The following is a 12,964-nucleotide window of genomic DNA, read 5'->3' on the forward strand; positions in this document are numbered from 1 at the left end:
CTCCGGAGGACCGGCGGGAGCAGCGCCAGCCAGACGCTGGGACCCGGAACCCAGAGAAGCCAGCGAACACGCAGGGGTAAGCGCGGTGGCCGCGATCCCCAATGTGTGACAGTGCCTCAGGAGGTTAGAGAGAAGGCACCTCAATTTGTTTCCAATTTTATAAAATCTGCAATCCCTTTGAAAGGAGAAGCTGTCTCCCATAATGAAATTGGGTTTTTAGCTCTTAAGTAGGCCGTACATTAAAGAGGTCTTAGCAAGTTTATACAAGTCCAGAAACTCTTTGTGACACTGGGATGTGTATATAATTATGCAGCCTCTAACAACCACCTTAGAAGTTTGTTAAATTAAAAGAGGGTCCTCCTGTTCATGCTGGATATTAAGTCTGACCTCCTCCCAAAAGGCCTCATTCGTTTTTTGTAAATGCCCTAGAAGTCCAAAGATAAGTCTGAATTCTTCATTATATAAAGGTACCTTTGTCTTGGTGGAAAGGGAAACCAAGACTAGTGCGTGATCTGAAAGACACATTGGTTGAGTTTTCTGTAGCCAACACCCTTGAAAACAATGCGTTAGCCATCAGTATGTAGTCTATTCAGGGGCAAAGTGACATGAGCTGCTGACAGGCAGTAGGAATCTTTGGAGGGTGTCTAGCTCTCCAAACATTGGTCAGTAATATTTACTGAGCAGAAAATTAGATACCTAACTTTGGGAGATGACTACGTAATCTAGAAGAGAAGTTGCTTTCCATTTATCTAAAGGCGAGAAGATTCAGGTCATCACCAACAATAGTAGGGTCAATACAGCAGTCAGTACTTCACTCTGTAACTGCTTTCTCACCCAAACTCAAGACACACCTTTTGACGTGAAGAGAGCAGAGGCCGCAGCAGACCAACCAAGCATATTTCATTTAAGAATTTCTTGTGGCACTAAATGCATCTCCTGCAGAAAGACCAAATCTAGGTGGAGCTTATTCAGGTACAATAATCTTTTTCATTTCATTTGGGAGTTTATATCCCCCACATTCCAAGAACCTATTTTAATCAAAGACATTTCAAGTGATGTTCTATGAGAACGCGCAATAAAGAAAAGAAGAATTGCTTTGCAGTCATGGTGGTTAGCTGTAATACCCTGTTAAGGAAAAGTTTGCAGGAAACAAAGTGGGAAAAAATAAGAATTTACTTACCGATAATTCTATTTCTCGGAGTCCGTAGTGGATGCTGGGGTTCCTGAAAGGACCATGGGGAATAGCGGCTCCGCAGGAGACAGGGCACAAAAAGTAAAGCTTTAGGATCAGGTGGTGTGCACTGGCTCCTCCCCCTATGACCCTCCTCCAAGCCAGTTAGGTACTGTGCCCGGACGAGCGTACACAATAAGGGAGGAATTTTGAATCCCGGGTAAGACTCATACCAGCCACACCAATCACACCGTACAACTTGTGATCTAAACCCAGTTACAGTATGATAACAGCGGAGCCTCTGAAAAGATGGCTCACAACAATAATAACCCGATTTTTGTAACTATGTACAAGTATTGCAGATAATCCGCACTTGGGATGGGCGCCCAGCATCCACTACGGACTCCGAGAAATAGAATTATCGGTAAGTAAATTCTTATTTTCTCTATCGTCCTAGTGGATGCTGGGGTTCCTGAAAGGACCATGGGGATTATACCAAAGCTCCCAAACGGGCGGGAGAGTGCGGATGACTCTGCAGCACCGAATGAGAGAACTCCAGGTCCTCTTTTGCCAGGATATCAAATTTGTAGAATTTTACAAACGTGTTCTCCCCTGACCACGTATCTGCTCGGCAGAGTTGTAATGCCGAGACCTCTCGGGCAGCCGCCCAAGATGAGCCCACCTTCCTTGTGGAATGGGCCTTAACCGATTTAGACTGTGGCAGGCCTGCCTCAGAATGTGCAAGTTGAATTGTGTTACAAATCCAACGAGCAATCGACTGCTTAGAAGCAGGCGCACCCAACTTGTTGGGTGCATACAGTATAAACAGCGAGTCAGATTTTCTGACTCCAGCTGTCCTGGAACATTTTCAGGGCCCTGACAACTTCTAGCAACTTGGAGTCCTCCAAGTCCCTAGTAGGTGCAAGGCACCACAATAAGCTGGTTCAGGTGAAACACTGACACCACCTTAGGGAGAGAACTGGGGACGAGTCCGCAGCTCTGCCCTGTCCGAATGGACAAACAGATATGGGCTTTTTTGAGAAAAAACCACCAATTTGACACTCGCCTGGTCCAGGCCAGGGCCAAGAGCATGGTCACTTTTTATGTGAGATGCTTCAAATCCACATATTTGACTGGTTTTAAACCCATGTGATTTGAGGAATCCCAGAACTACGTTGAGATCCCACAGTGCCACTGGAGGCACAAAAAAGGGGTTTGTATATGCAATACTCCCTTGACAAACTTCTGGACTTCAGGAACTGAAGCCAATTCTTTCTGGAAGAAAATTTACAGGGCCGAATTTGAACCTTAATGGACCCCAATTTGAGGCCCATAGACACTCCTGTTTGCAGGAAATGCAGGAAACGACCGAGTTGAAATTTCTTTGTGGGGCCTTCCTGGCCTCACACCACGCAACATATTTTCGCCACACGTGGTGATAATGTTGTGCGGTCACCTCCTTTCTGGCTTTGACCAGGGTAGGAATGACCTCTTCCGGAATGCCTTTTTTCCTTTAGGATCCGGCTTTCCATCGCCATGCCGACAAACGCAGCTGCGGTAAGTCTTGGAACAGACATGGTACTTGCTGAAGCAAGTCCCTTCTTAGCGGCAGAGGCCATAAGACCTCTGTAAGCATCTCTTGAAGTTCCGGGTACCAAGTCCTTCTTGGCCAATCCGGAGCCATGAGTATAGTTCTTACTCCTCTACGTCTTATAATTCTCAGCACCTTAGGTATGAGAAGCAGAGGAGGGAACACATACACCGACTGGTACACCCACGGTGTTACCAGAAACGTCCACATCTATTGCCTGAGAGTCTCTTGACCTGGCGCAATACCTGTCCCATTTTTTGTTCAGACGGGACGCCATCATGTCCACCTTTGGTATTTCCCAACGGTTTACAATCATGTGGAAAAAACTTCTCAATGAAGTTTCCACTCTCCCGGGTGGAGGTCGTGCTGAGGAAGTCTGCTTCCCAGTTTCCATTCCCGGGATGAAAAACTGCTGACAGTGTTATCACATGATTTTCCGCCCAGCGAAAAGTCCTTGCAGTTTCTGCCATTGCCCTCCTGCTTCTTGTGTCGCCCTGTCTGTTTACGTGGGCGACTGCCGTGATGTTTTTCCCACTGGATCAATACCGGCTGACCTTGAAGCAGAGGTCTTGCTAAGCTTAGAGCATTATAAATTTACCCTTAGCTCCAGTATATTTATGTGGAGAAAAGTCTCCATACTTGATCACACTCCCTGGAAATTTTTTCCTTGTGTGACTGCTCCCCAGCCTCTCAGGCTGGGCTCCGTGGTTACCAGCATCCAATCCTGAATGCCGAATCTGCGGCCCTCTAGAAGATGAGCACTCTATAACCACCACAGGAGAGACACCCTTGTCCTTGGATATTGGGTTATCCGCTGATGCATCTGAAGATGCGATCCGGACCATTTTTCCAGCAGATCCCACTGAAAAGTTCTTACGTGAAATCTGCCGAATGGAATTGCTTCGTAGGAAGCCACCATTTTTACCAGGACCCTTGTGCAATGATGCACTGTTTTTAGGAGGTTCCTGACTTGTTCGGAAAACTCCCTGGCTTTCTCTTCCGGGAGAAACACCTTTTTCTGGACTGTGTCCAGAATCATCCCTAGGCACAGCAGACGTGTCGTCGGGATCAGCTGCGATTTTGGAATATTTAGAATCCACCCGTGCTGATTGTAGCAGTATCCGAGATAGTGCTACTCCGACCTCCAACTGTTCCCTGGACTATGCCCCTATCAGGAGATCGTCCAAGTAAGGGATAATTTAAGACGCCTTTTCTTCGAAGAAGAATCATCATTTCGGCCATTACCTTGGTAAAGACCCCGGGGTGCCGTGGACAATCCAAACGGCAGCGTCTGAAACTGATAGTGACAGTTCTGCACCACGAACCTGAGGTACCCTTAGTGAGAAGGGCAAATTTGGGACATAGAGGTAAGCATCCCTGATGTCCCGGGACACTATATAGTCCCCTTCTTCCTGGTTCGTTATCACTGCTCTGAGTGACTTCATCTTAATTTGAACCTTTGTAAGTGTTCAAAAAAAAATTTTTAGAATAAGTCTCACCTAGCCTTCTGGCTTCAGTACCACAATATAGTGTGGAATAATACCCCTTTTCTGTAGTAGGAGGGGTAATTTAATTATCACCTGCTGGGAATACAGCTTGTGAATTTTTTCCCATACTACCTCCTTGTCGGAGGGAGACTTGGTAAAGCAGACTTCAGGAGCCTGCAAAGGGGAAACGTCTCGACATTCCCATCTGTACCCCCGGGATACTACTTGTAGGATCCAGGGGTCCTGTACGGTCTCAGCGTCATGCTGAGAACTTGTCAGACGCGGTGGAACGCTTCTGTTCCTGGGAATGGGCTGCCTGCTGCAGTCTTCTTCCCTTTCCTCTATCCCTGGGCAGATATGATCTTATAGGGACGAGAGGACTGAGGCTGAAAAGACGGTGTCTTTTTCTGCAGAGATGTGACTTAGGGTAAAAAACGGTGGATTTTCCAGCAGTTGCCGTGACCACCAGGTCCGATGGACCGACCCCAAACAAGTCCTCTTCCTTTATACGGCCATACTGTGCCGTTTGGAATCTGCATCACCTGACCACTGTCGTGTCCATAACATCTTCTGGCAGTTATGGACATCGCGTTTATTCATGATGCCAGAGTGCAAATATCCCTCTGTGCATCTCGCATATATAGAAATGCTCTATAGTCAATAAAATACTGTCCCTGTCAAGGGTATCAATATTTTTAGTCAGGGAATCCGACCAAGCCACCCTAGCTCTGCACATCCAGGCTGAGGCGATCGCTGGCCGCAGTATAACACCAGTATGTGTGTATATACTTTTTATTATATTTTCCAGCCTTGTCAGCTGGTCCTTGAGGACGGCCCTATCTATAGACGGTACCGCCACTTGTTTTGATAAGCGTGTGAGCGCCTTATCCACCTTAAGGGGTGTTTCCCAACGCGCCCTAACTTCTGGCGGGAAAGGGTATACCGCCCATAATTTTCTATCGGGGGGAACCCACGCATCATGGTGCATTGGCCGGGAAACGAACCCGGGCCTCCCGCGTGGCAGGCGAGAATTCTACCTTCACACACTTTATTTAATTTATCTGATTCAGGAAAAACTATGGTAGTTTTTTCACATCCCACATAATACCCTCTTTTGTGGTACTTGTAGTATCAGAAATACGTAACACCTCCTTCATTGCCTTTAACGTGTGGCCCTAATAAGGAATACGTTTGTTTATTCACCGTCGACACTGAATACAGTGTCCCTGTCTGTGTCTGTGTCGACCGACTAAAGTAAACGGCGTTTTAAAAACCCTTGACGGTGTTTTTGAGACGTCTGGACCGTACTAATTGTTTGTCGGCCGTCTCATGTCGTCAACCGACTTTGCAGCGTGTTGACATTATCACGTAATTTCCTAAATAAGCCATCCATTCCGGTGTCGACTCCCTAGAGAGTGACATCACCATTACAGGCAATTGCTCCGCCTCCACGCCAATATCGTCCTCATACATGTCGACACACACGTACCGACACACAGCAGACACACAGGGAATGCTCTATACGAAGACAGGACCCACTAGCCCTTTGGGGAGACAGAGGGAGAGTCTGCCAGCACACACCAAAAAGCGCTATATATGACAGGGATAGCCTTATGATTAAGTGCTCCCTTATAGCTGCTTTTATATTAATATATATATATATATATAGCCATTTATTTTGCCCCCCCTCTCTGTTATACCCTGTTTCTGTAGTGCAGTGCAGGGGAGAGACCTGGGAGCCTTCCTGACCAGCGGAGCTGTGACAGAAAATGGCGCCGTGTGCTGAGGAGATAGGCCCCGCCCCTTTTCCGGCGGGCTCGTCTCCCGCTATTTAGTACATTTAGGCAGGGGTAAATATCTCCATATAGCCTCTGGGGCTATATGTGAGGTATTTTTAGCCTTTTTAAAGGTTTTCATTTGCCTCCCAGGGCGCCCCCCCCCAGCGCCCTGCACCCTCAGTGACTGCCGTGTGAAGTGTGCTGAGAGGAAAATGGCGCACAGCTGCAGTGCTGTGCGCTACCTTAAGAAGACTGCAGGAGTCTTCAGCCGCCGATTCTGGACCTCTTCTTGCTTCAGCATCTGTGAGGGGGCCGGCGGCGTGGCTCCGGTGACCATCCAGGCTGTACCTGTGATCGTCCCTCTGGAGCTTCATGTCCAGTAGCCAAGAAGCCAATCCATCCTGCACGCAGGTGAGTTCACTTCTTCTCCCCTCTGTCCCTCGTTGCAGTGATCCTGTTGCCAGCAGGAATCACTGTAAAATAAAAAACCTAAGCTAAACTCTCTAAGCAGCTCTTTATGAGAGCCACCTAGAATTGCACCCTTCTCGGCCGGGCACAAAATCTAACTGGCTTGGAGGAGGGTCATAGGGGGAGGAGCCAGTGCACACCACCTGATCCTAAAGCTTTACTTTTTGTGCCCTGTCTCCTGCGGAGCCGCTATTCCCCATGGTCCTTTCAGGAACCCCAGCATCCACTAGGACGATAGAGAAACATTGTAGTGAAGGTGGACAACCAATTATAGGAAGACGAGATAAAAATAGAACTAGGCAATTTGCTCTACAAGACCCAACAGGTTCCAGAGTAGAAAATGAGCCAGTGGACTTCACTGAATTTTAATATCAAAATTCTCAGCATTACTGGGTCTAAGATGCCCGAAGCCCAACTCAGCTACATCTAAATCTTTTATAAGGTTCGGCATTATATAGCAACAAAGGAAAGGAGGGTCACAAATACATCAAGATTCAGTTGCTTCCGGTAGCCATTGTAACCAGCTGAAGCATAGCAGTTATATAACGTGACCAGGTCTTTCCAACATCGTTTCACGTCCCATGATTCATCGACATCCTCCAAATAAGCATTTTTTTGCAGTATTTTCTTCATCCAAATAGGCTTCCACACCTGAAGTTGAGGTGAGATCTTTGAAAGAATCCCTATGTAAGAGCCAAAGGCGTGACGGGTTCAATAAAGCAAATTTGCAACCAGATTGGGCTCGACTGGCGCTAAAAGTGCAAATGCCTTATGTACCCTTATGAGTTCTGGGAAATAGTTCTGGAAAAAACTGAATTTAGAGCTATTCCATTATACGTTGTACTGTCTGCATTATGCCGTCCAAATAGCTTGCTTATGGAGGCATTGGAAAAGGATGATGCACAGTTTGGGATTAGGTTGTGGCCAGATGGATCCCGTCCTATGAACGTGTCCTATGACCAGATCACTGCAGGAATCTTGTATATGCAACATTTCAGGGAGCGTTGATCTAAAAAAAATGGTATAATGAGGACTGAATATTTCTTGCAATTCTCAAATTATTTTAGAGGGGGCTGTTTTGTAGATCAACCAATTTTGACCACATCTGATAGACTTCTGTAATATGCAAGCCTGTGATTTTAAAGGCTTGGCATCCTGGAAACCCTTTGGGCTAGTTGTTGGATCTGCCCTTTGATATCTGCGACTAGTCTGCTCTTTTGTTTGTTCGTTTAGTGAATGGCTTACAGTCTCCATTATGGTTTGTATAATATACCCATAGGATGGGGGGGCACAGTACCTGAAGCTGGGTATAGTGGAGAGAGGGTTAGTGGGGTCAGTTGCTGTGTCTCAGGTCACAGATCTGGAGCTCAGACTTCTCTGGAAGTTGTGGCCATATTCGAGGTTGCACTGATTTTCCCAGACTGGGGGCCACTGATGTTTAGAGGACATCAGGAAAGCCAGGTACCGCTCCATGCACTGAGGTGGTCTCCGGCCGATTTCTGCCATCAGTATGCCAATAACAGCTGTAAGGGGACTGGAAGCTGAGTGGACAATGAGGCCTTTAGGAGCTGTAGCTCACTCCATCACCGATGGAACCAAGAAACTCAGTTTGACTAATTACTTGTTTCTATTTCACATTTATTATATTCAACATTACATTTTTTTCTTGTTTTACATAGTCTTGTTTGAAAAAATAAATGATGTAACTAAATCTCGCAACTTCCTAATTGTATGTGTTTTTATTTCCAGCAGATGGACAGAAAAGCTTGAATTCTTCAGACGGACATCTCATTTTGTCTTCAGAATTTGAGATAGAAGCTAAAATCACCCAAGATTCTACAGGAGAATCCCTAATTTCCCTAAATATGGATCCAGTACTTCATATTGCCAAAATATCAATTGATTCCACTAATCCTGAGGAATGTTCTCGTGATAACCCCAATATTCTTACACATAGTGCAGATCTTACAGATGATACAGTATTTCTCTGTTCTGAATGTGGTAAACGTTACACACAGAAATCCTCACTTGTTAGACATCAGAAATGTCACACAGAGAAGAAGCCATTTTCATGTTCTGAGTGTGGGAAATATTTTAGAGTGAAATCAAAACTTGTTTCACATGAGAGAACTCACACAGGTGAGAAACCATTTCAGTGCTCCGAGTGTGGGAAATTTTTTACACAGAAATCATATCTTGTTAGACATCGTAGATGCCACACAGGTGAGAAGCCTTTTCCATGCTCTGAGTGTGGGAAATGTTTTACACAGAAATCATATCTTGTTAGACATCAGAGATTTCACACAGGTGAGAAACTATTTACATGCTCTGAGTGTGGGAAGTGTTTTACAGAGAAATCGGATCTTTTTAGACATCAGAGAACTCATACAGGTGTGAAACCATTTCCATGCACTGTGTGTGGGAAATGTTTTACACAGAAATCAGAACTTAATGCACATGAGAGAATTCACACAGGTGAGAAACCATTTACATGCTCTGATTGTGGGAAATGTTTCAGACACAAATCAAATTTTGTTACACATCAGAGATGTCACACAGGTATGAAATCATTTTCATGTTCTAAGTGTGAGAAATGTTTTACACACAAATCACATCTTATTAAGCACCAGAGAAGACACACAGATGAGAGTCCATTTTCATGTTCTGAGTGTAGGAAATGTTTTACAAAGAATTCAGATCTTCTTGCACATCAGAGAAGGCACACAGGTGAGAAGCCATTTCCATGTGCTAAGTGTGGGAAATACTTTTCACAGAAATCAGATCTTGTTAGACATCAGAGACATCACACAAGTGAGAAGCAATTTCCATGTTCTCAGTGTGGGAAATGTTTTACACAGAAATCAGTTCTTGTTATACATCAGAGACGTCACACAGGTGAGAAGCCATTTCCATGTTCTCAGTGTGGGAAATGTTTTACACAGAAATCACATCTTGATAGACATCAGAGAAGTCACACACAAGAGAAACCATTTTCATGTTCTGAGTGTAAGAAATGTTTTACACAGAAATCAGATCTTGATATACATCAGAGATGTCACACAGGTGAGAAACCATTTCCGTGTTTTGTGTGTGGGAAATGTTTTACACACAAATCTGCACTATCTGTACATAAGAGACGTCACACAGGTATGAAACCATTTTCGTGCTCCGAGTGTGGGAAATGTTTTACAGAGAAATCGAGTCTTGTTAAGCATCAGAGAGGTCATACAGGTGAGAAGCCATTTCCATGTTCTAAGTGCGGGAAATGTTTTACACAGAAGTCATATCTGGTTACACATCAAAGAAGTCACACAGGTGAAAAGCCATTTATATGTGCTAACTGTGGGAAATGTTTTACACAGAAATCATATCTTGTTAGACATCAGAAACATCACACACATGAGAAGTCTTTTCCATGTTCTCAGTGTGGGAAATGTTTTACACAGAAACCATATCTTGTTGCACATCAGAGACGTCACACAAGTGACAAGCCTTTTCCATGTCCTCAGTGTGGGAAGTGTTTTACACAGAAATCACATCTTGATAGACATTTGGTAAGTCACACACAAGAGAAACCATTTTCATGTTTTGAGTGTGGGAAATATTTTACACAGAAATCGGCTCTTGCTATACATCAGAGACGTCACACAGGTGAAAAACCATTTTCTTGCTCTGTGTGTGGGAAACGTTTTACACGGAAATCATATCTTGTAATACATCAGAGAAGTCACACAGGTGAAAAACCATTTCCATGTTCTGTGTGTGGGAAATGTTTTACAAGGAAATCATACCTTGTTATGCATCAGAGCACTCACATTCATTAGAGACCATTTAATAAATCTCCACTGACAGTATATTAAAGTGTTAATATTTCCAAAAGGTATACTTTACTAAAAACATTTAAAAAAAATCACATTTAAAAGTTGTAATTGCCTGCGCTCCTTTACTGATTATAGTATATACCATGTCTCCAAAATGGCTTCCTGTCTGCGCTGTATGTTGGTGAAAGTTGTGCTTTAATTCATGTGACGTGGAATGTATGTAACATGTTTCAAACATTAAAATATTTATCATTCCTCCTATGGTGAAACATTGGATACAATTGGGTATATAGTGTAGCATCAAGAGTTTAATCTCCTCCCACTCTATACCTTTCTATAATGTCTTGTAATCAGTGTGGTTCAGGCAGTCGTTATGGACCATTGCAGATCAGATTCACACTGTAGCTAAGAACTAAGCTTTTGTTGCATAGTGATTAGAGATATATAATGGTACCAAAACTAAATGTCACTCGTATAGACTTCTTTACCAATATCGATAAAAGCTGGTGTGAAAGAGGAAAGGGAGTGTGGGGTAAAGTTGTAATAGCTAGTTTCTTGTGCCTGAAACTTAAACGTGTCCAACCATGGAAAGACACATATTGACATAACGCCTCAAAGGGTAATACAGGTGTCAAATCCAGCAGTCAGTTTATGGTCCGTAAACCTTTTTTGGACCAGGAGAAAAGAAAGAGTTTGGGAATAAGCAGGGACACTGCATGCAAAGATAGTAGGTAGCACAATGTCCACATCCAACTGGATATGTACCATACACGTAATGTTTACAATAGACTGTAAGGGACTAGACAGACTAGGAGTCCAAACAAGACCAGCAAGCAGATAAGCCACCACTGAAGCCCTTTCTAAAACCAATAATTTGAGACCGGATGCATGCCTCTTGGTATCTGCAAGACAGGCAACTGGAAACCCCCATAAAGTTTAGAATGAGTTTTATGAGTATACGCTACCTTAGGGGGCCTCTTTCCATGATACTTGATAGAAGCAAATAGGGTGATCCTATCTCTTTCCGTATATGGGAAAAAAACAAAAAAAACAGCAATGTTGACAGCCAGACTACCTGTCCTCTGGTCAACTCGGCTCCCCTTGCAATGGGCTAAAATGGATCTACCGTACCTAGGCAAAGTTTTGCCCCATCACCCATTGGACCTGTATGTGTTTAATGTGGGAACTGTCTAGCCATATCCTTTCTAATATAAAGGGGTGGGACTGCCTCGCATTATATTTCCTTGGATGAGCCAACCCAAATCAAATGGGTATACATTTTCCAGATGTGGCCTATAAACATGCAATTCTGTTAAGACACTTGTGTGACTGGCTCCATAGAGACTCCACATGCACGAACACCTTCTTAGAGCAGGGCTTCTTGGGTACATTGGACTTGCTGTGCTTCCTCCATCAACAGGAGCAGGGGCGTTTTAAGAGAGGGGGAGGGCCGTGTGCAGCCTTCTGCTTCAGGGGCCCCCTCCTCTCTGACTGATGCACAGGATTTAATACCTCTCCGGAGTCCTCCGCAGCGGCAATAGAGTCTGTGAACAGACTCTATTGCGCATGTGCAGACCTCCAGGAACACGGGCGTGGCTGTCATTTTCCCGAAGATTTTCGTAATGCGCATGCGTGAAACTCCGGAAAAATGGCCGCCGTGCCATCATTCCGGAATTTTCAGCAGGCGCAATACAGTTTGTTCCTCCTAATGTTCATACTATTACGCTGCTGAGAAGGGATGGCTCCGACGGGGGACTCCAGAGAGGTAAGTATTAAACAAATGGGTGCAGTGTATGCGGGGTGGGCCCCCCTGGACCCTGGTGTTATGATCCTGATACTCCGGTCAGGGGAGATCTTATACGGTGGGACCTGAATACCAGGACGTAATGCAGGGAAATGGAATGGGAATAGCCCCTGGCACCCTATCTCCGTTGTCTCACCCGTGCTGTCAGTACACTCTTGCGAGACTGTGGTTTCTTGGGCCCATGGCAGCCGCGTTTGAAGGGCGGATTACGTCTGCCCAACTCCGATGTCCCCTCAGGTCTTAATGGGAGACAGCGTGAACTGAGACAGGGTGATAACAAGGGGCCCTCTAACTAAACAACAAGGCCAGGGGCTACTGGCAAACCTGAAAATAAAAGTATGCGCGGATTACCGCCAGGGAAAAGAACAACCATAATATTCCACTTGTCCACTCTCCTACACGGCACCGCCGAGTACCGGAGAGGACTATGGAAGCGGAAACCTCCGCAAATGCACCAGTACAATAAAGCAATACTAAAGTGGCCTAGGCCGCAACATGCGGCAGGGCCGCCACTCACGAAACCAAGAGAGAACCTCAATCGACTGCCACAGGTAAATGAGGACCAGAAGAACTCCTTGGGACCAGGTGACTAACTCCAAGATTCAGGAACTCAGAGAACTGGAGGGACCGGACACAGCTAACCAGGAACAGACGTTCACCAAACATGAGCAGAATGCAGGAAGCTATCACCGGCGTCTGTGTGAGGCACTGAGGAGGCATTTAACAGGGAACCCTCCAATAAGAGCACAGAGCCTAATTACAATAAATGTCGTGCAGCTGCCTTGCTGCACGACCAGAGAAACATGTGTGAATACTTTAATCAATACCTGCAACGGGGAACGCG

At 45.1% G+C, this 12,964-nt stretch overlaps 1 protein-coding gene across 2 annotated transcripts in view; it reads left to right on the top strand.

The window, feature by feature from the left end:
- LOC135056955 (zinc finger protein 271-like) overlaps positions 1–10,585 on the top strand; it is a 31,040-nt gene extending 20,455 nt beyond the window's left edge. The window contains exon 6 of one of the 2 annotated variants that reach the window (XM_063962747.1): positions 8,248–10,585. In XM_063962747.1, coding sequence (XP_063818817.1) covers positions 8,248–10,319 — 2,072 coding nt within the window. In that variant the 3' untranslated portion in view covers positions 10,320–10,585. Of the gene's footprint in view, positions 1–8,244 lie in introns of both variants that reach the window. The other variant, XM_063962746.1, reaches the window with a different exon arrangement.
- The last annotated feature ends 2,379 nt before the right edge of the window (positions 10,586–12,964 follow it).

The sequence above is a fragment of the Pseudophryne corroboree genome, chromosome 3 (assembly GCF_028390025.1).
Source record: "Pseudophryne corroboree isolate aPseCor3 chromosome 3, aPseCor3.hap2, whole genome shotgun sequence".
NCBI classification, from domain to species: Eukaryota; Metazoa; Chordata; class Amphibia; order Anura; family Myobatrachidae; genus Pseudophryne; species Pseudophryne corroboree.